General features: G+C 40.5%; 3 protein-coding genes across 5 annotated transcripts; 1 reads left to right on the forward strand and 2 right to left on the reverse strand.

Moving 5' to 3' along the window:
* Positions 1 to 379: 379 nt before the first annotated feature.
* On the reverse strand, positions 380 to 9,094 carry LOC117759910 (vitellogenin-2-like). Its single transcript, XM_034582412.1, has 34 exons — positions 8,961 to 9,094; positions 8,750 to 8,770; positions 8,373 to 8,524; positions 8,033 to 8,284; positions 7,795 to 7,956; positions 7,557 to 7,705; positions 7,314 to 7,464; positions 7,059 to 7,216; positions 6,816 to 6,981; positions 6,605 to 6,730; positions 6,301 to 6,519; positions 5,978 to 6,195; positions 5,778 to 5,875; positions 5,569 to 5,693; positions 5,130 to 5,231; positions 4,893 to 5,012; positions 4,607 to 4,793; positions 4,406 to 4,499; positions 4,130 to 4,315; positions 3,915 to 4,035; positions 3,619 to 3,832; positions 3,176 to 3,522; positions 3,057 to 3,095; positions 2,900 to 2,968; positions 2,607 to 2,813; positions 2,366 to 2,508; positions 2,099 to 2,237; positions 1,884 to 2,013; positions 1,616 to 1,799; positions 1,432 to 1,526; positions 1,219 to 1,313; positions 925 to 1,090; positions 675 to 836; positions 380 to 579 (listed from the first exon to the last, which is right to left on the reverse strand). The coding sequence occupies exons 1-34, from the start codon at positions 8,998 to 9,000 to the stop codon at positions 467 to 469; spliced, it is 4,950 nt and encodes a 1,649-aa protein (XP_034438303.1). The 5' UTR covers positions 9,001 to 9,094; the 3' UTR covers positions 380 to 466.
* Positions 9,095 to 12,048: 2,954 nt separating this feature from the next.
* On the forward strand, positions 12,049 to 16,817 carry ctbs (chitobiase, di-N-acetyl-). The gene is made up of 7 exons (XM_034582440.1): positions 12,049 to 12,239; positions 13,626 to 13,764; positions 14,002 to 14,210; positions 14,294 to 14,465; positions 14,557 to 14,654; positions 15,127 to 15,288; positions 15,802 to 16,817. Exons 1-7 carry the CDS (start codon positions 12,069 to 12,071, stop codon positions 15,988 to 15,990), a joined length of 1,140 nt encoding a protein of 379 aa, XP_034438331.1. The 5' UTR covers positions 12,049 to 12,068; the 3' UTR covers positions 15,991 to 16,817.
* Positions 16,818 to 17,065: 248 nt separating this feature from the next.
* Positions 17,066 to 23,058, reverse strand: spata1 (spermatogenesis associated 1). 3 transcript variants are annotated; one of them, XM_034582439.1, is made up of 13 exons: positions 22,764 to 23,055; positions 22,566 to 22,672; positions 21,896 to 22,013; positions 21,523 to 21,576; positions 20,599 to 20,844; positions 20,409 to 20,559; positions 20,120 to 20,294; positions 19,994 to 20,039; positions 19,646 to 19,763; positions 19,445 to 19,570; positions 18,381 to 18,556; positions 17,811 to 17,909; positions 17,066 to 17,625 (listed from the first exon to the last, which is right to left on the reverse strand). In XM_034582439.1, the coding sequence occupies exons 1-13, from the start codon at positions 22,824 to 22,826 to the stop codon at positions 17,494 to 17,496; spliced, it is 1,611 nt and encodes a 536-aa protein (XP_034438330.1). In that variant the 5' UTR covers positions 22,827 to 23,055; the 3' UTR covers positions 17,066 to 17,493. The 3 variants fall into 3 exon arrangements, with proteins under 3 accessions (XP_034438330.1, XP_034438329.1, XP_034438328.1); XM_034582438.1 differs by having other exon boundaries at positions 20,409 to 20,844; positions 21,547 to 21,576; positions 22,764 to 23,058; XM_034582437.1 differs by having other exon boundaries at positions 20,409 to 20,844; positions 22,764 to 23,057.
* Between the last annotated feature and the right edge of the window lie 1,160 nt (positions 23,059 to 24,218).

Consider the following 24,218-nt stretch of genomic DNA (forward strand, 5'->3'; position numbering starts at 1 on the left):
TGTGTCTCCGGTCGGTTTTCACACCTCTGTGTGACGTTGAGGCACCCTGGGAGACTGAGTTCTGGAGGCTCTGGTTTTCTCCAGAACAAAGGACATGCGGGTTTAGGCTTTTGACTACACATGTAGGCCCAAACTGTGGTTCACAAATACCATGTCCCAACAGGAGTAATAAACCGCAATGTTTCGAAAGTAGATATTCATGAGTCTGAAAATGTGTAAAGTAAATGGGTCAAAGAAAGGATAGTATATTCATATGGGGCCACATTCAGGCTGTGTCTTCATGACTTCAAAGTGAATGATCAGGAGTGAACGATCTCTTAGTATAAATGTTTTGTAATTGTATACACCAGCTGTAGTTGTAATAAGTCTCAGACAATTAATATTTCACATGTATCTGTCTTTTATTTATGATACAGTTCAAGAATATTTGGAAAAAAAACACATTGAATTCCTCAAGGTGTTTGGATCAAGCGCATTGAGCGGTGCAACGACAGGCCAGGTGAGCCTCTGCCTCTTCCTGTACGTCAGTGCTCTTCTGGTAGATACTGCTCAGACCCTCAGAGCTGTCCATGTTAGAATCTGCAACAGTGGACAGGGTCAGACAGTTAGGCTCAGAGAAAGTTGTTCTATTAATAAGGCTTTTGTGAAGTTGCTGTGATTTCTTGCAGACTCACCTGCGGGAAGGCAGTGGAAGCCAACAGTAACAGAGGTGGTCCTCACTGGCATGCAGCCGGGCAGACAGCGCAGCACAGGCTCCACAGAGTAGCACTTGGACTCCTGACCGAGGAGGGTCATCTGATTCTCCAGCTTCACAGATGCAAGCTTCATGTAGCACTCTGGAAAAGGGCGAAAAAGATGAAGATAAGCACAGTGCATAAAGATATATTTTTCCAGTCTGATTCGAATTGGTGCTTTAAGTATTACCAGAGGCATCACGGCAGCTCTTTCCGGGTAGAACCCAGGAATGAGCATAACTGGTTGCATCCTTTATCTGGCGCTCGTTGGGTGTGCGGTACTCTTGTCTGATTTCCCCATCAGCCTTTCCACAGAGTCCACAAGTCTGGCCTCTCATCCAGTCCACAACTTTGACCTGAAGAAAAAACATTGCAGTGGAACTATAACTTAAACTGCCCCATGACCCCATGACCCCATGACCATACGCATGCTGAGAAAAGTTTAAATCTAGAAAAGTCACACAATCCAGTTAACTTATCTCACCTTCAGTGCGTTCAGATCGAGGAAGACCTCCTGAAGTCCATGGTTGGGAGCATGGAGAGCGATACCCTCATCTTTCTGTCTGATCTGAATATTGCCTGAAATGAATACAAATAAGTGTGAATATAAATACATGTGTGTTTTCTTACACTTTAAACAAACTGAATTATTGAAACATGATAGTTAAATTTAATTTAAAAAAAACAAACAAGAAACCTGCGGGATGCTGATAAGGCAGGTTGTTCATGGGGATTTCTACTCCGTTAACCTTCACCACAATGGCGTTGTCCCTTGGAAACATGTCGACATCACTGTTGAAAAACAATTGGATTATGAATTCAAGGTATTGTAGTTTTTGGGAAATTTCCACAAGTTAGATATAAACACTGGTTGTACGTACAGGTTTGCAATCTTCACATTGATCTCGTTTTGCTCCTGACTTTGGTCCCTCTTCAGCAGAACTATGAATTTGAGTTCTGGGCTGCAATCCTGAGCCAAAACCTGGTAGCAAGAGTGAGGCATCTCGTTCTTGTATTTCCTGTTGTTGAATGTGATCACTGTGTCCTTGGTCATGGTGCACTCAGCTGGAGTGAAAAGAAAAATGTAAGTTAGCTACATACAGAGCAGTCTGAATGATCAGATATTCTGTCCCTTTTTAATGTTTTCACCTGCATGAGCCTTGGTGAGCATGTACATGATCTTATCAGCCCAGTTCTTCTGGTATGGTTCCAGCTCAACTGCAGTTTCCCCCACTGGCAGAGAAATGGGGATACCCACTCCAAGCTTGTAAATGGTCTTCTGTAGAAGAACAAATCAATCTGGTTGACCAGGTGAAACACATACATTTTCTGTGTGTTAATTATAATAGGAAAGAAAACCACACCTTTGGTGTCTTCAGAATAATATTCAGACTTGATTCAGATACAAGAGCCACAGTCAGTTTGAGCTGGTTACGAACATTCTTGACCTTTGCCAGGCTGACTCCGGCTTCGCGAGCAATACGGGCAATGTACTCAGAGAGGCTAGACAGACAAAAAGATAAAGGTTTTTTTTAGTCTTTGAGTAAACATCTAATTTAGTATTGACAAATTTATAGCTCTTAGAGAGGTGTCTTAGAAAATGATCTGCAGATATTGTTTTGGGACATTACTCCTTTGCGTAGCGCTGCATGTTCTTTGGAAGTTTGTCCCAGGTCAGCTTCAGGCGGAAAGCAGGCTGTTTACCCACAAGACCAGTTTCAGCTGTGATCTCAGTCTCGTACTGCTTGCATTCAATGCCCCAGGCGATCTTGGCCTATAAGAGACATTCAAACCAGAGTGAAATCTTAAAATTTTCTCACTAATTTCTAATAGCTATTACTAACATAATTCATGTCACCAAAAAGTTTTTACCATGAGCTTGTGGTTGCTCAGCAACACACCATCAGCACAGATTCTGTAGTGGTCATTCTCAGCCAGGTTGGCAACGATAACCTGCAGTCTGGCAGTGGCTTTGTCAAAGTAAGCAGCAATCTGGTATCCCTGAACCTTGTGGTCGGCTCTCACGGCACGAATGAGAACAGTCACGGCAGGAGCAATAGCGTTAGCCAGGTACTTTGCCTGAAAGTGCAAAATAGAGATTGTTAATGAAAGTTTCGATTTTTACCCCAACTAAAAACCTGAGATTGTTATGTTGACTAACTTACCTTATTGTAAATAGCTTCAAAGCTGTAGGCACTGCTCTTGCTGTTTGCACGGGCTGTGGAGACGGCATGCTGGAAACAAAGACATATATTTAGCCTTCTCAAACACTGTATATGGTGTGGCAGGGTCATGCACCTTACAGCACATTCTGATAATTACCTGGTGGACGTGGTTCTTGGTAAACCTCATCTCAGACAGCTGCAATAGAAAAAAAAAAGATTAATTCCTGCGCATGGTTTTCGAGTCTACTCCTTTTACGTATCAGAGGAGAAGTTGTATTTCACCTTGGACATGGAGCTAGAGCTGCTGGTGGACTGGCGAGATGAACGGCTGCTTGAAGAGGAGCTGGAGGAGCTGCTGGTTGATGTCTTGACCATTTTGCTTGCGCTGCGAGAGGAGGAGCTGGAGGAAGACGAGGATGCGCTTGAACGAGAGCTGCTGGAGCTGGAGGATGCTGTGCTGTTCTTCAGACCAGGAACCAAGATTTTCTTGAGTTTCATCAGGATGTTCTTGTCCTCAAGAATCTCCTCTTCCTCGCTCAGATTAATCACCTTGAGTATCTTTTCTGCTGCTTTTTCTCCAAGCTGAATCTCGATTTCAATCTTCTCTACAACTGGTCCAGCAGCTGCAATTAAATAAATAAATTGTACATTACATTTTAGCAACTTTCACAACTACTTTTTAGCATAATTATTTGTACCAGTATTTTATTGTCACTTGCCTGGAGCAACCTCAACCAAGACAGCATGTTTTCCAATGATGGCATAGAGTGGACAGTCCTTGATGGAGGCAGCATTGTGAGATTCAATCTCAGCGCATGCCTTTATTCCAAAGGTTTCAATTGCGACACACATTTTCTTCTCAAAGCCCTTGGGGATTTTCAACATGTTGACAAGCTTTCTTGGCAGTTGAGAAATGAATTCAGATGATACTGACTGTAAAACAAAGATCACCACATGAGTTTGAAACAGTGCAGGATTTTGTGTTGGAAAAAGGTTGTCAGTGAATCAAACTCACAACTTCATCGGCCATTGAGACCTCCCTTGACAGCTGTACTGCGGCTGTGGCTGGAATCATTGGTGTGATCCTGGCAGCTGCGAGGTCTTCCACATTTCTTGCAACAGCATAAGTCTCAACACTAGGAGAAATAAATAGGAAAAAAATAGTTAAGAGAAAACTAAACTTCAAAAGTAGATTATATATTTTACTTGGAGGGAATGGAAAATACATACATTGCAGATGCAATCTTATCGATGCCCTGGACAGGCAGCAACTGAAGCTTGAAGTTGCCCTTGATCATGTCAATTCTTGCCTCAATCTTTCCAGGAACAATTGTGTGAACTCTGGCTCTTGACACCAGGGCGGCTTGGATAAGAGCAGTATTCACACCCATAACTGCATAGGTGTGCATGGAAACACTGCAAGTGACAGAAAGATACATTTAATTTTCTGCTCGTCAACAATGAAGGTGAGAAGAAGCTCATTTGAGTAAACTACAGCCAGTTTACCTTGGAGCAATTGCAGCCCTCATGTTGATGTCAGACTTCAGAAGCTGGGCAGCTTGGAAGTTCGCAGGCAGAGTTGGTGTCACAGTAGCTTGGACTATAAAAAACAACACATGTTTAGCATCTGCACAAATCAATATCTAATTTTTAGTATTAGTATTGATAAATATTTCAGATCAGTAAAGTTACACCCATGGTACGTACACTCAACAGATGCAGCAGCCACAGCAGCTGTGTACAAACTCAGCTCCATTGGCAGACCAACAGCGGTGGGAATGATACGACGGACCTCAGCAACCAGCATTGGTTTAGCATAATGCAGAGCAAAACCGGCCAGCAGAGTTTCCAAAGCCTTCCTGCCATAACTGTGAAGTGCAGGTCCAGTTGCCAGCTGGAAGAACAAAAAGGCTCATTAGACACCAGGTTTTAAGTTTAAAGTATAATTATTATTTAGAAGTCATAAAATACAAAACAATAAATGATGCTTTACCTCAATGATCTTATCAACAATAGCTTTGTCGATGTTGGCAAATGCAACTTCCTGTCCAAAGAATTTCACGTACAGAGAGCCCAGGGGCTGGCTGGTAGGGTTAGCCCTCCAATCAGAAAGCTGTAAGGAAAAAAAATACAAGATTAAATCTACAATTGTAACTTCAACAAACATAAGAAACTTTGATTACTCATAAAAGGAAATACTTTTGGGACTGGGATGTTCCCCTGAACTTACAGCCTTCATAACTTGTTTCATCTTGGTGATTCTGTCAACATTGACAGGAGCCTCCTGGATTTTCAGAATGGCTTCCTGGACTCCCTCAGCTCTCACTCCAACCTGGACACAAGAAAAGCAGCGTTTGATGGACAAGTTTTTTTAATTATCACTGCAATATAAATTGTGAAACAGCCATAGGATATAGTCTTATTGTTAGATTTCTAACAAAGACGGCATGAATTGAAGGTATATACAACAAGGCAGACAATTACAACAGATGAAAAAATGTGAAATCTAATGTTTAGTTAAACTTAGGATTCTTGGAATTGGTAAACATGCATATATATAGGTATTAATCTTAAATGCTAGCATCACTGAAGCTGTGCACCAATATACAATGTATCAGTGGCAGTGACATTCTTTTCATTCCGAGATGAAAGATTGATGATTGTCATACCTCAAGAACATCAGCGTAGGCTCCAGCCAGGTAGGTGCGGGCTTTGGCCACGATGGCTCTTGGCATAAGAGTTGCAGCATCGTTAACATAGAAGGCAGTGGCAGCAGCACCCATCACCCAGGGGTCTGCAGGGAGAAGACACAAACCATCAAGTCGCATGTTCTAATATGAAAACTGCTATGTTAATTGTTCAGCTGGTCTTCACTTACTGTGATAGGCATCCATATAGAGAGCTCTGCTGAAGCGGTAGCTCAGTCTGTCGAATTTGGGGCTGAGGATCTTCATAGCAACATTGCAGGCTGCAGCACTGAAAGTTGAACGTAAAAATATACATATATAAGATCGTAGGTGCTAAGGTGTTTAAATGAAATAAAGAAATTGGAAACCGTAGTATTACTGAGGTTCTTACACAGAAGCGAAGTCAGGGGCAGTGTTCTTGGTCATGGCCTTCATGTAAGAGTAGACAAAGCTAACGACTTGCAGGTTTTTTTCTTTCAAGAGGGCATCGGCAAGAGTGGTCACCAGACCCATGGGCAGCTTTGTCTCAAACAGCACAATAGCAGAAACCATACGGAGCTCTGGGTGCAGAGCCTTGCCCATGAACAGCTGAATGGCAATATCTTGGATCTAATTCACAAAGAAGAAATGTTTTAGACAACACTGAACATAACAAGACAGGCCTGAAATGTAGTCACTGTAAGCAATGGAAGGAGTCAGAATATCCAGTCTCACCATCTTGGGCTCTCTCTTTGCAATGTTCCTCAACGCCAAAACGGCATCAATGTGAACTCTGAGTGGCAGATTAGCAGCAGCACTTCCAAAGCCAGGCAGGAGCTTCAAAATTGGTTTAAGGCTGGCAGGATGTCCAGCATTACCCAGAACTTTCAGAAGGATGATAAGCTCCTCAACTTTACCTTTGGCAAGAGCCTCGACAGCAAGTTCATGGATTGGCTGTGGGAGGAACACAAAGGCATTAGTTTCTCTGATGCTGTAACTGAATTTTAGTTACATAAAACATGTAGAAAACGATACATACCCTCACAAGCTCAGCAGGGCAAATTGGATTCTCTACACAGTATTTGGCAACCAGAGTGCCGTAGCCCAGCAAGACGATCTCGCGCAGGATTGGGTTTTCTCGGATGATGGGGTTCACAGCCAGGCCCTGTGAAGTGGTGAAAATAATCAATTACATGCCCGTGTTCTCACTTTGTTTAAAACACACAGGACCTCTTTTAAGCTCAATTTACCTCAACAAGCTTGATGGCTTCCAGGTCAGCTGTCACCATGTGCACAGATGCCAGCAGAGCTTGAGCAACTTCAGCAATAGTCAGCTCACCAACCAGGAACTTCTCCTTAATGAACCTCAGAGCAGTGTGAGTGCCAATAGCGGGGATAGCATTCAGTAGCCAGTGCCTAAGAAAGAGAAACACTGTATTATTATACCATTCGTTAAATTTTTGTTTAATGGATCCTCTCTGAATGAAAGTTACCTGTGATCAGGTTTAGCTTTGAACTGAGTCCAGAGAGCCTCAATACTCTCAAATCTGGCAACACGCAACAGCTGGATGAGCTCAATAAACTTCAGAGGGGCATCTTCATGGACCTTGGCCACATTGAAGGTCACCAGGTGGTTCAGAGTCTCAACAATCTAGAAGTAAAAATAAACGTTTCCCTTATTTTTCTATGTTGCTACACGATTGATTTAGTAAAAATCTGGTTGAAAGAGGGATCGCTATCTTAAATACCTGAGCCTCGGCATTGCTGATCCTCAGAAGCTGGATGGGTGTCTGGAGAAGCTCGCTGCCAAACTCGTACTGCACGGATCCACGGGGAAGATATGCAGCTTTGATGGGCTCCACTGGGATCTTCTCAATATCCACGAAGGTCAGGACTTGCCTTAAAATAGACACAAGCAATCAGTAAATCTACTATGTGACACTTTGTGCTGTGAATAGTGGTTTCAATACTCCTTAATTTAGACAACATACTTAGCCTCCATCTGGGCAGCGCCATTCAAGATGTTGAAAGGAGAGAACTGAATGAGCTCTGTAGCAGTTGCCTCCAGGATCAGAGCACCGGTGGCTGCTGGCTTCAAGACGTAGTTAAATGCAGCGGCTCCCTTCAGGGTCGTTCCTCTCTGTATGAACAACCACGTAAGAATATTATCACATCTGCACTGGGAGCGCATTGTATCAGAGTAAGCAGAGTCAGGGAAAATTCACTTACAGCCTCACACTCCACGCATTTCTCGGTGTAAGCCAGGCCAATGTCCTTCATGATTCTCTCCTGACAATTGTTCAGGTCCTTGGTCTTGGTCAGAAGAATGCGTTCAGCCTTTACATCCTCACTGATGACGTAGTGGGTCTTGCAGATACCCTGAACACCAGGCTAGATCACAGAAGTCAGAAGTTTAAGTATCATAGCATTTTGTTGGTTGAACTTCATGACAATGAGTTATTCATACCTCTTGCAGTTCGTACACATTCTGGGTCTTCTTGATGTTCAGCTGTAAGATGTTAACGATTCCCTTGAGGATATTCAGCACAGTTGCAGAGATGCCAGCCGGTGCAAACACTTTGCCGACAACACCGTTAGCATACTCAAACTTGATCGGTGTCAAAAGCTGAGCAGCCAGGGCTGAGGTGAGCTTGGTGGCCGGGATGAAAGCATCTTTGGGCCAGATGCCACTGTACTCAAAGATTTCAGGGTCTACAAGCTGTGAAGAAAAAGTGACGTTTCAAATTAAATGTGAACATAGTACACAAAAATATACATTTAAAAAAAATCTTGTAAGTGGTCTTCACCTTCAGCATGAAGATGTCGGCAGCGGCAGCATGGATCAAAACTTTGCTGCTGACTTTTAGTCCGGCCCTTGCCAGTCCTTCCTCTGGCAAGCCACCCATAAGAACTGCTTCATATTTGTACACATAGGTCTTTCCAAGAGCAAATTCTGGGACTGAAATAAGATTGAAATATCATTACTGGTAGGAATTTGCTTTAACCTTCAAAAAAGTAAAATAAGCCAGGAAAATATATCTCATCAGTCTATTTGTCTTTCAGTAGAACGTTAGAAGTAACAGACAGCAATTTACTGCCTTCAACATTTATAAGTAAGTTTTGTTGAAAACTTTTTTTCTTTATTGGATGATTGCATATTTTGATATGAAGTAAGAATACATACCCAGGCTGACCTGATTCGCCACTGAAATTTTTTTTAAAAAGACAGTTATTTTAGATTTTCATAAAGCACAAACACAATATGTGAAAAAAACAGGGAATTCGCAAAGAACAAGTATATTAACAGTTGTCCTTTGCAAATTTCCTGACACAGCAACATTTTCAGAAAATGGAGTTCAAATTAAGAAGATTCAGTTTCTAAATGTCTGACATACCTGCAAGGGCCACAGCAAGAGCTAGCACAATCACCTTCATGGTTGGTGGATGAGACTAACTCTTCTGGCCGAACTTCCTTTTAAAGCCACTTTTTGCTGATGGTGTGCTCATCAGAATATATCATTAACTAAATATTAGCTGTCATTGAAGTCACTATGCCCTGACCAGCTAGATTAGACAAACAAAGTTAAAAGAAAAATGTCACAGATGACAAGTTGTTCTAACCTGACTGACTTGTATGGCACAATCAGCTCCATGCGTGTACTCATATATGTATTTATGTTTATGGAGCAGATTGTTTTCATTCTACTATATCATGCATAATTATCCATAAATGAATACAACAATCAATAATTCCATAAACAAAACCAGGCACCAGCATAAATAATTCAAAACATCTTTTCACATGTTTCATTTTTCTATTCCATAAATGCTGACTCCAATGACTTAAACTCACATTAATTATTCTAATATTCTGAAAACTTTAGCATAAAAATTATTTTGCAGAATTGTTTTCAGTTGCACAAATATCAGTTTCTGGGCTTTCAACAACATGTCAATCTGACCTGTGAATTTGGCACGATCCTCTCGGTTTTCTCTTTTAACTTTTGACTGTCCAAAGGTTTCCAATCCAATACGTGTTCATTTGACTTTCCTGGCTTCAATCAAATATGTGGTAACTTTTCAATAATTGCATGAAAATCAAGTTTATCAAAATGAATATGTGATAATAATGATAATGATACCTTTTTGTCCCAATGTCCCGCTTAGGGTTTACACCACAAATGAATGGAAACTCAGAATGTAGTTTAAACATTTTATAATGAAACTTCCAGTTGACCTCTGATGAGAGATTTGTTTGGTGAATAGCCTGTGACAGTGTTAATCATTCAGAACGGCTTACTGAGACTAAATTAATTCATACATTTGTCTTGTATATCTCATGAGAGATCTTAAAAACTGAGTCTGTGACTATCATTGTCCACACAGCTCTTTAAGTGAATGAACTAGATATCTTACTGTTGTAAAACTGTATATGACACTGGATAGATACAAGTAATTGAATATGCTGCTTTCTGAAAGTGGATTTTAAATCTTAGCATATTGGACCTTATTAATATATTATCTTAATAAGGTAGTGACACTTTTTTATTCCCAGGCTATGATTAATTGTTGTATCAATGATGATCTGAATATTTTAGAAATTAATTATTGATTTGTCGTGTGATGGAAATTTGACCTGGTGAAATAAAGAGATTAGTTCTTGGTGGGGGGAGACCAGCACAGTCTCAGATTTGTGGCCTTGATGTCATCTTGGCAGTTACACAAGCATAATAGTAAGCATAAGCAGAGATAATATATAGTGTGGTATAATGGTCAAATTTTCGATTACAGTCGTTAATAATAGGACAATAATAGCATGATAATGTCAAGTCATGAGTATTGTATGAGGGAGATGCAGAGAGGAAACTATAGCAGGTCTAATGAAAATGTATTATAATTTAAAGAGACTGCCAGGAATAATAATAAAAATGGAATCCATTAATGGAAAATTAAAATTTTAAAATTTTAAAATTTAAATTCTAAATATTCTTAAAATTCTTAAAGATTAAAAATCTATGATCACTGTGACTATTTGCAATATTTTGTTGCACTATGAGCTAAATAATTAAGTGGAAAATTTAAACAATGTTCATGATTATTTTAACATATTGCAATAATATTGATTTGGTGATTTAAGCTAATCGTTTACAGAAAATCTTGATCTCCTGACAGCCATTTATTGCCCAATAGCTACTTTTAAAAGTAATAATTTCAGCATTGGCACAGTTACAAAAAAAGGGTGTACTGAGGACACTGAAGGGGTATTTTTTTTAAATAGAGAAATTAATGAATAAATGACTCAATAATAAATAAATACACATAAATGAAAAATATGCAAAGTTTGGTGAGGCAAAAGGCTATATATATTTTTATTTCTACATTTATTTATATATTTACTATCCATAATGGGGTCATGCATTCACCTCATTCACCAAAATAAAAAAGAAATACTACTACCAAATTTACTATTACTACTAATAACAAATAATAAATAAATTGGTGGGGGAAATCGTAGAACATGTTCAAAAAGAGCAGAGTGAGCGGACACGTGCTCTCCATAGGACTCAGACTGGGATCGATTGACCAAAGCTGTGGCTGAATGAACTAAATCAGTGATTCTCAACTGGTGGGTCGCGACCCAAAAGTGGGTCGCGGGCCTTTGCCTGGGCAAAAAAAAATGTTAAGAAAAAAATCCTGTCCTTTTATTTTTAAGGGGATTTTTTATGCAGCGGAGTGCCGTCTATTCACACTCCTTAACAGTATTTGATAAGGAGTGTGAATAGGATCAGTTTTGTTGTCATAGATTCAGTGAGTGAGTATTCTCAGCTAAAGCTGCATCATTTTTAGTCTTTTTTAAACTACTTCTCAGTAGTTGGACTTTTTTATTTCACGTTTGTGCATGACAGCACTGTTGAGTCTGTTAAAACAGGCTGTTGTTTTACCTTGTGTCCTTAAGATGCACTTTTTGGTTTTTAATTAAAATGCAGCTAATTGAGTGTAAAAGGGAATAGTTCCCTCTCTAGCATCGCCACCTGCTGGTCGTTTTGGTTTATCACAAAACTTTTTTTTGTGTTGGCATACTGTGACATTCTGTGCTATCTCAGGTTCAAACTGCACCATCTTTTCATTAAATACATTTGAGAAGTTTAAAATGTTCCTCGATTTGGGTCGCGGCTTGTCATTAAGGGGTGATGGTGGGTCCCGAAGCCAGACCAGTTGAGAACCACTGAACTAAATAATGAAGTTATCATTTTCTATTACTCCAGGTTTCCTCCTCCTTTCATAGTGATAGTGCGGGCTCTCTACGTTCTCACATCCAAAACAAGGTTTACTACAGTGTGTATTTTATTTTAAATCTCAGGCAGTTTCGGTCCATGCAAGTGAAACCCTCCTCACGTTTTATTGACATAAAATTGGAAGTGTCGTTCACTGATTCTACTGTTTTCTCGCGCTGTTCGGGAAGTCGACTGTTAAGTTTGTCCCACGCCCCGCTCCGTAAACACATGACTGCTGTGGAGGAGATCGTCTCCGGCAGCAACATGTCGTCGCGTGTCGTGTCGTGGCTGTGGTTGTTGTTGTTGTGGACAGTGTCGGTGTCGGTGTGTGGAGCCAGTGTGTGTCCGTGTGAGAGGCCGGAGCTCTGCCAGCAGATCCGTCCGCGGAGGGACTTCGAGGTAGTTCAACACAAACCAGCCGATCGTCCTGTTTTCACACCAACACACCAACTGCTCACAGTTCAAATACACTCCTCACCTCTTGGAAGCCACTGATCGTTAACTGCTTTTAAGTTATTTAAAACACAGATGATCATGAGGAGAAACACGTCTCAAGCTGAATTGAGATTTAATACGGGTTTTATTATGAAATAACAGCTCCACTGAACTGGCATAATTCCACACCTTACTTCCACATCTAACTCCAGACACATACCCACTGTGAACGTGGTTGACAGTGAGTTGCTATAATGACCTAGACAGAGCTTAGAAAATAACAGTGTCAAATAGCACAGCCCCCGTAAACACACCGCGGACACTGTGTGGCAGATAAGTTCATCCGCAGGGTTCATGATGCTGTTTGCACTGCTGGGTTATCACCTTCAAAGCCCTTCGTCAGCAAACAAACACAGATGTCTGATTTTGCCTGTAGGTGAAAACTAGAGTTCACTCTTTTCATTCATCAGTTAGTTGATGATTGAAAGATACCGAAGGCGACGATGCCAGTTTGATTCTCATTATCCAGAATATCTTATGAAACATTGTTAATTTCAATTTGAATTGAACAGATCTAGTTGTTATATGATGATGCATTCAGAGAGTTGCGAAATGGACAAGTGCAAGTCATATATTTGTGAGCAGCAATGTAACTCCCCACCTTTTATAGCTCATCACAAACACATGATTGTGACTCTTCAGTGTTTTATAGCTGACGAATACTTCTTATCAACAAGGGACAATTTGACTGTTGTGTGTTTCATACATTTATTTGTACAAATGGAAACCTGGATCCCAATTGGCTGTGATATGCTATGGATACTGCTAACATGAACTGTTTGCTCATTTTCTAATTGCAGCAATATTGACCGAAATCTTTAACTTTGGTAAGACGTCATTAAATGTAAAATATTAAAAAGAGAAGAACTTTCCTCTTTGTTTGCTGTTTTTTGAGGTTTCACAATGGCATGTCAAGATATGTTGTGGTGATAAGAACATGTCTGTGATAAACATGTATGTTTTTCGACATTCACACTGTAAACATAAAGACAAAATTATGAATTGACTGATCAAAAAGAATCAGTGTCTGCATAGAGAAACTCTTAGTAAGCTGCAGCCCCTCTCTAAGCACAGGAGCTGCAAATAGTCAAATACTGCCTCCTGTGCTTTGCTTTGAACAGTGCAGAGCTCAGTGTATAATTGTAGTGGCAGGATTAAATAAGTGAGACTGACCAACACAGGTACATGTTTCCTTTTTGGGGATTTATGAATTAAAAAACACATAAATTGAGTTTGAATAAAAACCTTTATCGTTACGGCCGTGTGTCTGTGTGACTTCTGTTTTTCCAGGTGTTTTTGTTTGATGTGGGTGGACAGACATGGAAGTTCTACAACTGGAGCATGGTGACAACAGTGGCGACGTTTGGAAAATATGATGCTGACCTCATGTGTTACGCTCACTCCAAAGGAGCTCGAGTAGTCCTCAAAGGTAGGGTAACCCTCAGGGGGTGAGGAAGGGCTGAAGGAATTAGTCTCTGTGACATCACAAGCTCCCTGTTGTTGTTCCCAATTATTAGAACAATGCTCCAACTTTCAATTGTTTCAAAGATTGTTGTTGGGACAGCAAGCCAGAGCGGCATCTTCTCCCAAATTCACCGTTCGTATGTCTTTTGCTGCCACAAACCGCTTCATTGACCCGGTGTCCACCTCTCTTACCTTGTTCAAGGTGACGTTCCCCTCTCCTACATTGTGGACCAAGATAACAGGACAGCGTGGATAACAGAGAAAGTCAACTTGGCCAAAAGTCAGTTCATGGATGGAATCAACCTCGACATTGAACAAGCGGTGGAGGAGGGCTCGCCAGAGTACCATGCTTTGACAGATCTGGTCAAAGAGACCACTGAGGCGTTCCACAGGGAGATCCCAGGATCACAGGTGATGAAAGATGTTTGACCTGGTTTGATTGATTCCTTTTCAAAACTCCATCCTGTTCATATTTAACTTTTCCCAACCTCTAGGTCTCGTTCGACGTTGCCTGGTCCCCAGACTGTGTCGACGGGCGCTGTTACGACTACGTCACCATCGCTGAATCCTGCGACCTGCTGTTCGTCATGTCCTACGATGAGCAGAGTCAGATCATGGGGGACTGTATTGCAATGGCAAACGCTCCGCTCACTCAAACACTAAATGGTTTGATGTCGTCCAGTTGAGCTCAAATCAGCACGTTAATACAAAACTACACATCACCACAATACCAACTGTCTGTTTTCTGTCCTTTAAGCTTACGACGAGTATTTGAATCTGAAGATCGATCCAAAGAAGCTGGTGATGGGAGTTCCGTGGTACGGCTATGACTACGTATGTCTCAACCTTTCCCAGGTAAAGTTCAAATTATTATTAGCCATGCTAGGGAAGTGGTGCTAGGTTGAAAGAATCGTCCTAGATTGTTTACTGCTGCTGTTATTACTCACTAGTGTTTTAATCTGTGAGTCCCCAACAAGTCCACTTTTTATTATTGTTGATATGTAAAGTCCCTGTTTGATCCCTGCAGTACGAAGAGACGCAGATTAAAGTATTGTGTTGTTATTTGTATGTTGACAATAAGACACAAATAAAAGAGCACCAGCCATATGGTTTAATGTGTTATTCAAATTACATCTGTCTTTGCAATACAGTATCAAATGAAAATTCACATGTCTTGTCTTGAGTAACAGATTATGATACAGATCCCTTTGAAAATATAAAGATATTTAAATATGAAAATCAGCATGTTCAAGCTATGATATATTGTTATTGTAGCTTTGTCTGAAATGTAAACTCAGGAATCCCTTTCTGTCTTCTCCCGTAACAGGAGGGAATCTGCTCTATAGCCAAAGTTCCTTTCCGTGGCGCTCCCTGCAGCGATGCAGCTGGGAAACAGAAGGCATACAAGTGGATCATGAAGCAGGTCCAGAGCTCGATGTCTGGCAGGATATGGGACAGCAAGCAGGAGGCTCCCTACATCAATTACAAGGTGCATAAACTTTATTTCAAGAACTTCCACCATCAATTTGAATGGAAGAATAGGATTTACCAGGCAGAAAATAAACCCTCAGTGCTCTATTATGGTTGCATTGTAAGAATTGTTGAGATGAGGGTCTAAAATTCATGATTTTCATCATTATGTTTTAAAATCCTGAACTTTTATTATAATGTATTAGTATTTCCTTACTTGAAAATGTGTGCTAAGTTTAAGGATTATATTTGTCTCCCTGCCAAGGTCGAGCTTCACCAACTTCACCTCTTCTTAGTTCTAATAACTTACGACTCAACAAATCAGGCAGTCTTTTCAGGCTAGGGCTGTTTATCCAAAGTGCCGGCGTCCACCCGCGCTGCTTCCCAGACAAAACAAATCAGCTCTTCCAAGCAGCAGTAAAACTTTCCAGGCGAACGTCTTCTTGTTGGGTCTAAAAAGAAACTCACCCTCACCACAAGGTGGAGCCATCATCCGTTCTCATTTGAAAATGTCTTTCTTTCTTTCCTTTAGGACCAAAAAGGACATATTCATCAGGTTTGGTATGATGACCCACAGAGTATTTGTGCCAAGGCAGACTATGTGACATCTAAAGGCTTGAGGGGCGTTGGCATGTGGAACTCCAACATCTTGGACTACAGCGGTGAAGCTGTCGCCAGGCAACAGACCGCAATGATGTGGAATGCTCTGTTGGGATGCTAGCTGGGATACACTCAACACTGCTGCAGAAATGTACACCCCCCCCCAGCACCCACTCCTGTTTGTTGCTAAGTCAATATATCCCTTTGTAGCAGTAGAGATCAGGGATACCTGCACTTCAGAGTTTATTGTGGCTTTTATGTGATGTAGTCACGTCTCAGACATTCCTCTGTGCTAAATGAAATGACTCTGATGCTCTGAAAAAAAGATCCGTCTTTTTAATGTGTTTTTTGCACTGAATATTTTTGATTGAACAATGTTGAGTGTGTTGAGCACTTTAACATTTTACAGAAATAAAACATTTTTGATTAACCTATAATTGTTGAAGTTACATAAATACTTCTCAGTAACATTTATGCTGCTTTCAGACATGCACTGAACGGAACAACAGACATTGTCCTGATGTTTTCCTAAGGGGCTGTTTGTGGGAATACAAATATCTGAGTCAGTTGCTCTGGACATTTTTTATCCCAGACTCCCAAGAAAATGTTCTGAAAATGTCAGAGTGAGCAACTGAGTGTGTTGATGTTTTGAACACAACAAAACTGGAAAGTTCAAATATCTCAGGATGGAAAAGAGGTGCGATACATGTAGAAGACACCTACTTCTCGTCAACTTGGAAAGACGATGACAAACTCGTAAAACTAACATTTGCAGCAGAATTTATATTTCCTGTTCTGCCTCCTGAAAAGAATCTAAAACAATTATAAAACTATCACCTTTAGTACATATGGAGGATTTATGTCTGAGCGGAATAAAAAAAAACAAAACATGTCCATTCCTTTATATTTAAACGATTCTCTTAGGTTTACCTAAAAAAATCACCCAAACAACTGCTCGAGTTGTGGGAACTTGTTCATATCTTTCTAATTCTTACATCTTTATGTTGCCTTCCTGTCTGTCAAAGTAAATGATTTCAGAAATCTGCTGTGGGCTGGTGACTGGTTTAGGACCAAAATATATTCCTGATCTGCTGCTACATTATGAACCACTTTGATCTCTCAGATCCTCTTGGAAGGAGTCAAAACTAAAGGTGAAGAAGCTGCAACTCTTTCTTTAAAATGAAGGCTGAAAACGTTTCTGTTTGTCACGGTCTTTTATTAAATCAAATAATTTCTCATCTCTTACACAGAACTGTAGCTCTTATATTTCTTGTTCTTTATTTGCTATTTTACTCCTTATTTCAATCGTATTGCTTTTTATATAGGATTTTAACTCTTGATTGCTTTGTTGGTCTAAATGTTCTACATGTTCCAAACAAATACATTTTCCCTTAGCAACAAGCTGAATAACCTGAGATAAATTACAGGATAAGTCAACAATAACAATGTAGTGAACGATGTAACTCAGGTATGAAACAGTCAACAAATAGAAAATACAACTGCATGAACAAATAAAATCAACATGTAAAAATCCCTCTCCTGGAATGAACAACGAATGAACAACATCCATCTGTGTCAGCAGAGTGAAGCACAGACAGCATGTGTCATCCCTGTATGAAGTGAATCAGATGGAGGTGTTTTGAACTTGTGGTCTGTCCCGTGTCGTATTTCCGAAGCCAAGATGAGACGACTGACTTTTCTTCTGGGCCAGTTCGGCCTTCAGGGCCCTCAGCTCTGTGGCAGCCTGTTTCCTCAGCTACACAGACATGGAATATATCATATATAGAGAGAGATTATACATTATTGATTATGTGCTTTTACTATTTAGAGAAAGTGACACTGTTAATTGATCAATCAATCAATTGACTAACTCACTCACAAGGGACTTTCAGACTTGTCTGAGGTTAAAATCATATTTCAAAACAGAGAAATAAACGTTACCTTTATCTCCGTCACCAGCTTCATCTTGGCATCTTCTACGTTCCTCTTCAGGTTGTCAATCTCGTGACTCTCTGTCATGATCTGAATGATCAGCTCATTCTGAAATCAAAGATACTTCTTTTTTAACGCATAAAGGTCATTAAAGTTTTTGTGCTTGATATACCCAAACTAAAAAGGTTATAGAGAAAGGCTAAATATTCTTTTGAGAAATAATTTGACTGAGTGTTGTCCTCTACAGACTTTAACACTTCAACTATTATAAAAACAGACAAAACAGTAGATCAAATATTTATGATTACTGACATTTTCAGGCACAAAGAAATAGTTGACATCTGCAACATTATAGTTTAACAGAAAGAGGTATTTAGTGACAAATGTAATAGGGACATATGTGTTTTGTATAGTTTATAGTATTTCACCCATGTATTATAACATAGTCTCAAAGTAAAAGTCAGTTTATCTACTCTTTGATGATTCAAGTGTGATCATTATTTCTTAAGCAATCTCTTGCCAATTTGGATAAAACTACAGCAAATATGAAAATGGTCTTTAAAATCAAGCAGCTTTCACCTTGATGGAGGACCTGCCTTGTCGTCTCGGCTTCCCTCTGTTATCTCTGGCTTGGAGCTGGTGCAAGAGTTTGTTGTAAAATGTCTCCAGCTCCTGTCGTAACTTTCTCAGGCTGTCCTCCAGTGGCGCTGTGGCCTTCTTGGTTTCAAAATATTTCTTTTTCCAACTGTCCCGGGCTTTACCATGAACGAGAAGGACAGAGCATCAGCAGAATTCAGTTACCTTTTCATTTGTTTATCTATTTTTCCGGAAAATAACTGACTCATGTTGGATATTATAATATCCAACATGAGTCATCAAACAGATAGCATGTGGATGTGGGCGACTTCAGGCAATGATGTGGCACTTCTGGCCTTCTTGTGGCCCAGACAACAAAGGATGTGAGCCAAAAGCTGCCCACTAAAATAGCAAGTGGCACAAAAGAAATGCGGGGCCTTTTTTGGCAAACATGCGGTGCTATAGGTGGAATCTGGATGTGAACATAAAGAGGCCCATGTGATAAATGCTGAATGTGGTCCAAATAGCGCAAAGCAAATTGGGCTACCATTGGGACCTTTGGTTGACATGCAGTACTGCTATGGCTAACTTGTGGCCCAGATCTGGAAAGCAGGAGAGGACCACCCAAGTGTAATCATTCCAGGCGGTACATGGGCTGGATGTGGGTCAAATCTGATGTGGGACGAGGTGCTGTAGTAAAAATGATTACCCCCCTCAATGTTTAAACGGCTCAATTGCTGCTGTCTTGTGACGTCTTATGAGCTGTGGCTCAGGGGGAGAGAGGGCCGTACACAAAATATTGAACCCCAAATTGCCCCTGACTGCCGTGTGGACAGAGTATGAATGGATTATAGAAAAAGCTTTGTGTATAGGAACGCTGTAAGAATGTGTGAATGTGAATGTGACTTGAATTGTAAAGACTGGAAAAGTGCATTTACCATATTTTAAAAGATCACACACACACACACACACACACACACACACACACACACACACACACACACACACACACACACACACACACACACACACACACACACACACACACACATATATTTTGTTCCCACCTTGGTTCCTCCTGTGTCTGTTCTGGGCCAGTAAGTCTTTGCCCTTTCTCAGCAGCTCCTGCCTCGTCCACTCCAGCTGCCTCCTCTCCTCCCTCACCAGCTTGATCTCCTCGATCAGCTCCTCTCCTGGTGGAAACAAACCCGTGTCTTAAAACAAGAAGGATCATTAGTTCTTGTTATGTGGCAGTGGTGGCAGCTTACTGTTTGTCTGGAAGACTGGGGGAGCAGCAGGTTTATGGGTCAACAAGGCCATGTGCAGGCCTGGAGGCGGAGAGGAGCAGTGGACGGGCCAAGACGACACAGCAGGACTTCCTGTCGCCTTAAAAACAAACAGTAAACACAACAGCATGAGGTTGTCATGTGAATCGATTTTCATGGATTTGTGTGGATTCCAGTGCTTTGTTTTCTCCAAAGACCTCACACACTCCACTGAACCCACCTGCTGGCACAGGAATTCAGACTAATCACTTGTATGTCCACTTCCTGCTCGTTTTAACGACAGGTTCATGCTCGAGAGTAAAGGCTGAAGAAAACAACTTTGTACATTACCCCGCTTGATGATTTAAGCGTGCGTACATCTTTTGATTTCCCAACCCTGCAAACAGACACACTGTTAGAAGAACAAGCAGCTGCAATACTAGTGTTCACTGCAGAATCGTGCTGGTCACATCGTACCCGTCTGTGAACGAGAAGCCTGAATCTCCGTCCTCCAGTGACTCTGCCACTCCTGAATCTCTGGCCACTTTTCTCTGGTACTGTTTCTTCCTCCTGCAGGTTTCTTCTTTTTCTGGCGGCTCCTTGGCCTGAGCTGAATCAGCTTCACGTCGCTGTGAAACTGTTGAATCAAGAGCTGAGGGACATCATGACAGATCTTACAGATTTATTTTTCAGGAGAGCTAAAAATGTTAACCTTTTTTGTGTGCTGAAGTTGTGTATTATCTTGTATTGTACTTTTCATTTTTACCTTTACTCAGTGACACCGGCTGCGGTGCCCTTTGACTCTGAGCCTTGCTGGGACAACACTGCTCTGTACACTCAGGCTTGTTGGAAGACAGAGCCTCCTCGTCATGTTCTCCATCTCCCTCTGAAGAACTGTAGCTCTGCTCCTCTTCCTCCTCCTCCTCCTCCTCCTCCTCCTCCTCCTCCTCCTCCTCTTCCTCTTCCTCTTCATCCTCCTCCTCCTGTTCTTCCAGGCTTAGGGTGGGAGGTGGCTGATGGGAACACTGCGGGATGAGGGGGAATTTAACAGCCTCCTTTGTCCTGGTTGGCAGGCTGCATGTCTTGGGAGGGTGGTGATAGGTGGGGGGGTCCGGGGAGCTGCTGCTGGTGTCCGGGCTGAGGGAACAAGTGCTGCTGCTGCTCTCCACGGTGGGCAGCAGGTAGAGCTCCGGCTGCGGGGCCTGTCCACAGGAGACAACAACACAGTATATCACCCATTGATTGACAACTGAGGATTAATGCAAAGCAGAAATTCATTATAAAAAAAATAGCAGTGCTTAGAGCATAAAAAACATAAAGTGTAGTCACACAAGGAGAGATGACCCCTAATTTATTGTTTAGCCAATAAATATCAACCGATATGAGTCTTTAATACTTATAAATTACCAATACAGACATATTGGTATGAGTGTTTATGATTACATATATGAAACTGTTCCTTTTACAGAATAAATAATGATGAAAAGATGAACATTCATGTCAAACTTTTACATAAAAATATTTTCCTAATCCAAGTTCGATATATTTCTGTTTAGTTTGTATTCATAGTTATTTAAAATAAAGGTTATGCTTGAAATGGAAAATATTAATCCTTGATAACATTTCTTTGACAGTAGGGTTTGATAACGACCCCTTAGAAATTATTGTAATTTTTTTTTAATATATATATATGTTGGCTAATATATCTGTATTTTTACTGTCCTTAATATCGCCATCGGCCTCCAAAAATCCATATTGGTTAGGCAAGAGCATATTCAGATTTTTTTTGGGGGATTGTTTTAAAACATATTCTTCTTGATACAAAGTCTCACTGAAGATATAAAACAAAACTAAAAATCATGAAGATAAATCATACATACATACGGTGGAGCAAATGTTTTCACTTTCAGATCCCTCTCCTGTTTGCTTTTAACCTGTAAGAGGAAGGAATCTGGTTGGTTTCAGAGCCAGGGCAGTAAAAACTGAGTGCATACACATACACACACACACACACACACACACACACACACACACACACACACACACACACACACACACACACACACACACACACACACACACACACACACACACACACACACACACACATGTTTTACACCCTTTATAGTGTGGCAGCCTGAGCAGTGACCTTGTTAACCAAACTGTCGGCTTTGTGTCTCTCTGCTGTCTGCCTGCTGAAACACAAGCAGCTTTAGAAACAGAGGAGTGCAGTGAAGAGCCAGCTGCTCTCACCAGTGCAAGACTGCGGCCCACACATTTCAGGAAGGAGAATTTGTTGATGCTCCTCTCGGTGCCAAGCAGAGCGCCCAGCTCGCTCCTCAGACTTCTCAGGGTGACATCTGGATAAACCCTAAAATAAAATAAAAAGATTTTAGAGAACGGAACTGTTGCAGAACATTCAAAAGGTTACAAAATGCATTGTTTATGTTGTGTTTACTCTGCAAACAGAAGAAATCTGCATGAGGGTAGTCTGGGTTTCTGTAGGTTTTAGTGATCCAATATAATCTGAATTCAAGTGCCTTTAACTGAGCTGTAAGGTAATACCATCATTGTATTTTATTCTATTTTCATTTTACACAGTTCAATGTATCTTTGTATATTATTTTTCTCTTTTAACGCATTTAATAACATTTACAGATTACAGATGTGTGCTTTTTATTTCTTAGTCGTTTTACCGATTGTAAAATATTTTTGAATATAAACTGTATCTTTTTATCTATGTTCTAAATTTATTTTCTATCATTGGAATTAGGCTAAAACTTTGATCCTATGTGACAGACAGATAAACACACGGACGACGAGGCAGACACACACACACACACACACACACACACACACACACACACACACACAGACACACAGATAGAGACACACACACACAAACACAGACAGACACACACACCTGATGAAGCCTGCAGATATGAAGCTCTCTATGGCTTCAGCTGGTACTTTATTGAGCTTCACGTTCCACTGGTCGTCTGGCACATACAGCACATGGAGCTCCACAAACTACACACATGATGAAACACAGACACCATGAGCCACGTGTGTGCATCTGGATTCATCTAGTCCTGTGAAGAGTTCGATCCCCTCAACATACCTTGCAACTGACCGGTCTTCTGTTCCCTGGATATCTGATGGACTCACACGACAGCTCCATCATCGGTGCAGCTCAGCATCAGGAGAAAACACTCAGAGAAAAAAACTCCTGGAGAGGGGGGGTGTCTGCAGGAGGCCCCTCTTTCTTTTTTCCTGCCTGTTGAAGGCGTTGACTGCTTAGTAACAATCTGCTGTGATCAAACACAGTGAGTCGTCCAGTGCACTTGGTTTTATGAGTGCCAGCAGTGGTTGCTCTGGTGGTGAGGATGACAACTGCAGTGAAGAGAGGGAGTCGATCACATCTGAGTGTTAACACTGTCCTCCATTATACTTTCATGCATTAGTTATCCGGTACTGTTTTCTATTCTATGAAAACATTTATATCGATGACTGTAACTATTTAACTGTGACTCAGAAATCAATCACAGATTTGAATTTTAAGACAATTAAGAAAAAAGAAGGCTGATTTGATGTGTATTTCAATGAGGAAATGAGGGGAAAATATCTAATTTAATGTGCCTTATGATTAATGATATGTAATAAAACACATACTAATAATGTGTTGTTTTGTTCTCTGCAGTTGAGGCACCTTCATCACTAGAGGTCGCGATTTAAATAGAACTGGTGCTGCTTTCAGGAAATGTGGGAGTTGTCATGGTTATTATGTTCAGAGAAAACTTGTATTTTCTCCCCCAAAAATGTGTGTTTGGTTTAAAAGATAACAGGGTTAGATTGCAGACATAGGTCGCTCAAATGGCATCTGTATTACGTAAATGTTTACATTGTTTGTTCTGTTACTATATTATTTCTTGAATTGTGGTATATCTATGTTCTTAATAAAGCTGATTTGAAAAAAGCTCTTAACTAGTTTAAAATCGTTCATTTATATTTAAAAAAAAACGGAGTCCCTTAATTCTAGAACGGAAATATTTGTTCCTGTTTTGTTTCCAAGATAATAACTTATACACACAGTATAAAACATTCAAGTTGTACAAACAACAGACTTTTTGATCGTGCACAGGTTATGTCTCGTGTGAACAAGATAATAACTTGTGCATATAAAGTTTTTTTTTAAATGTTGTGCAAATTGCATAAATTGCTTCTTCCCATTAGATTATTACGTCATGCACACGAGTTATATCCTGTGTACAAAACATAATAACTTGTGCACACAATGGCATAAACGTCTTGCATAAACCTGTAAATGAACTATGTCGTTCGAACAAGATAATAACTTGTGCACACAACATGATTATCTGAAGGGATTTATCTTGTTTGCACAATGCAATTTTAATTTGATTTGCACAAGTTATTCTCCAGGACACAAGAAGAAAAGGGGCTCCCTACTTTTTAACTGAAAATCTTAAAAGTACTTCAGAGTTTATGTTGATCGGCTTTATTAACATCAAATACATATTACAATACAATAAAAAAAAAAAGACAGGAGGAGCATAGG

The sequence above is a fragment of the Hippoglossus hippoglossus genome, chromosome 4 (assembly GCF_009819705.1).
Source record: "Hippoglossus hippoglossus isolate fHipHip1 chromosome 4, fHipHip1.pri, whole genome shotgun sequence".
NCBI lineage: Eukaryota > Metazoa > Chordata > Actinopteri > Pleuronectiformes > Pleuronectidae > Hippoglossus > Hippoglossus hippoglossus.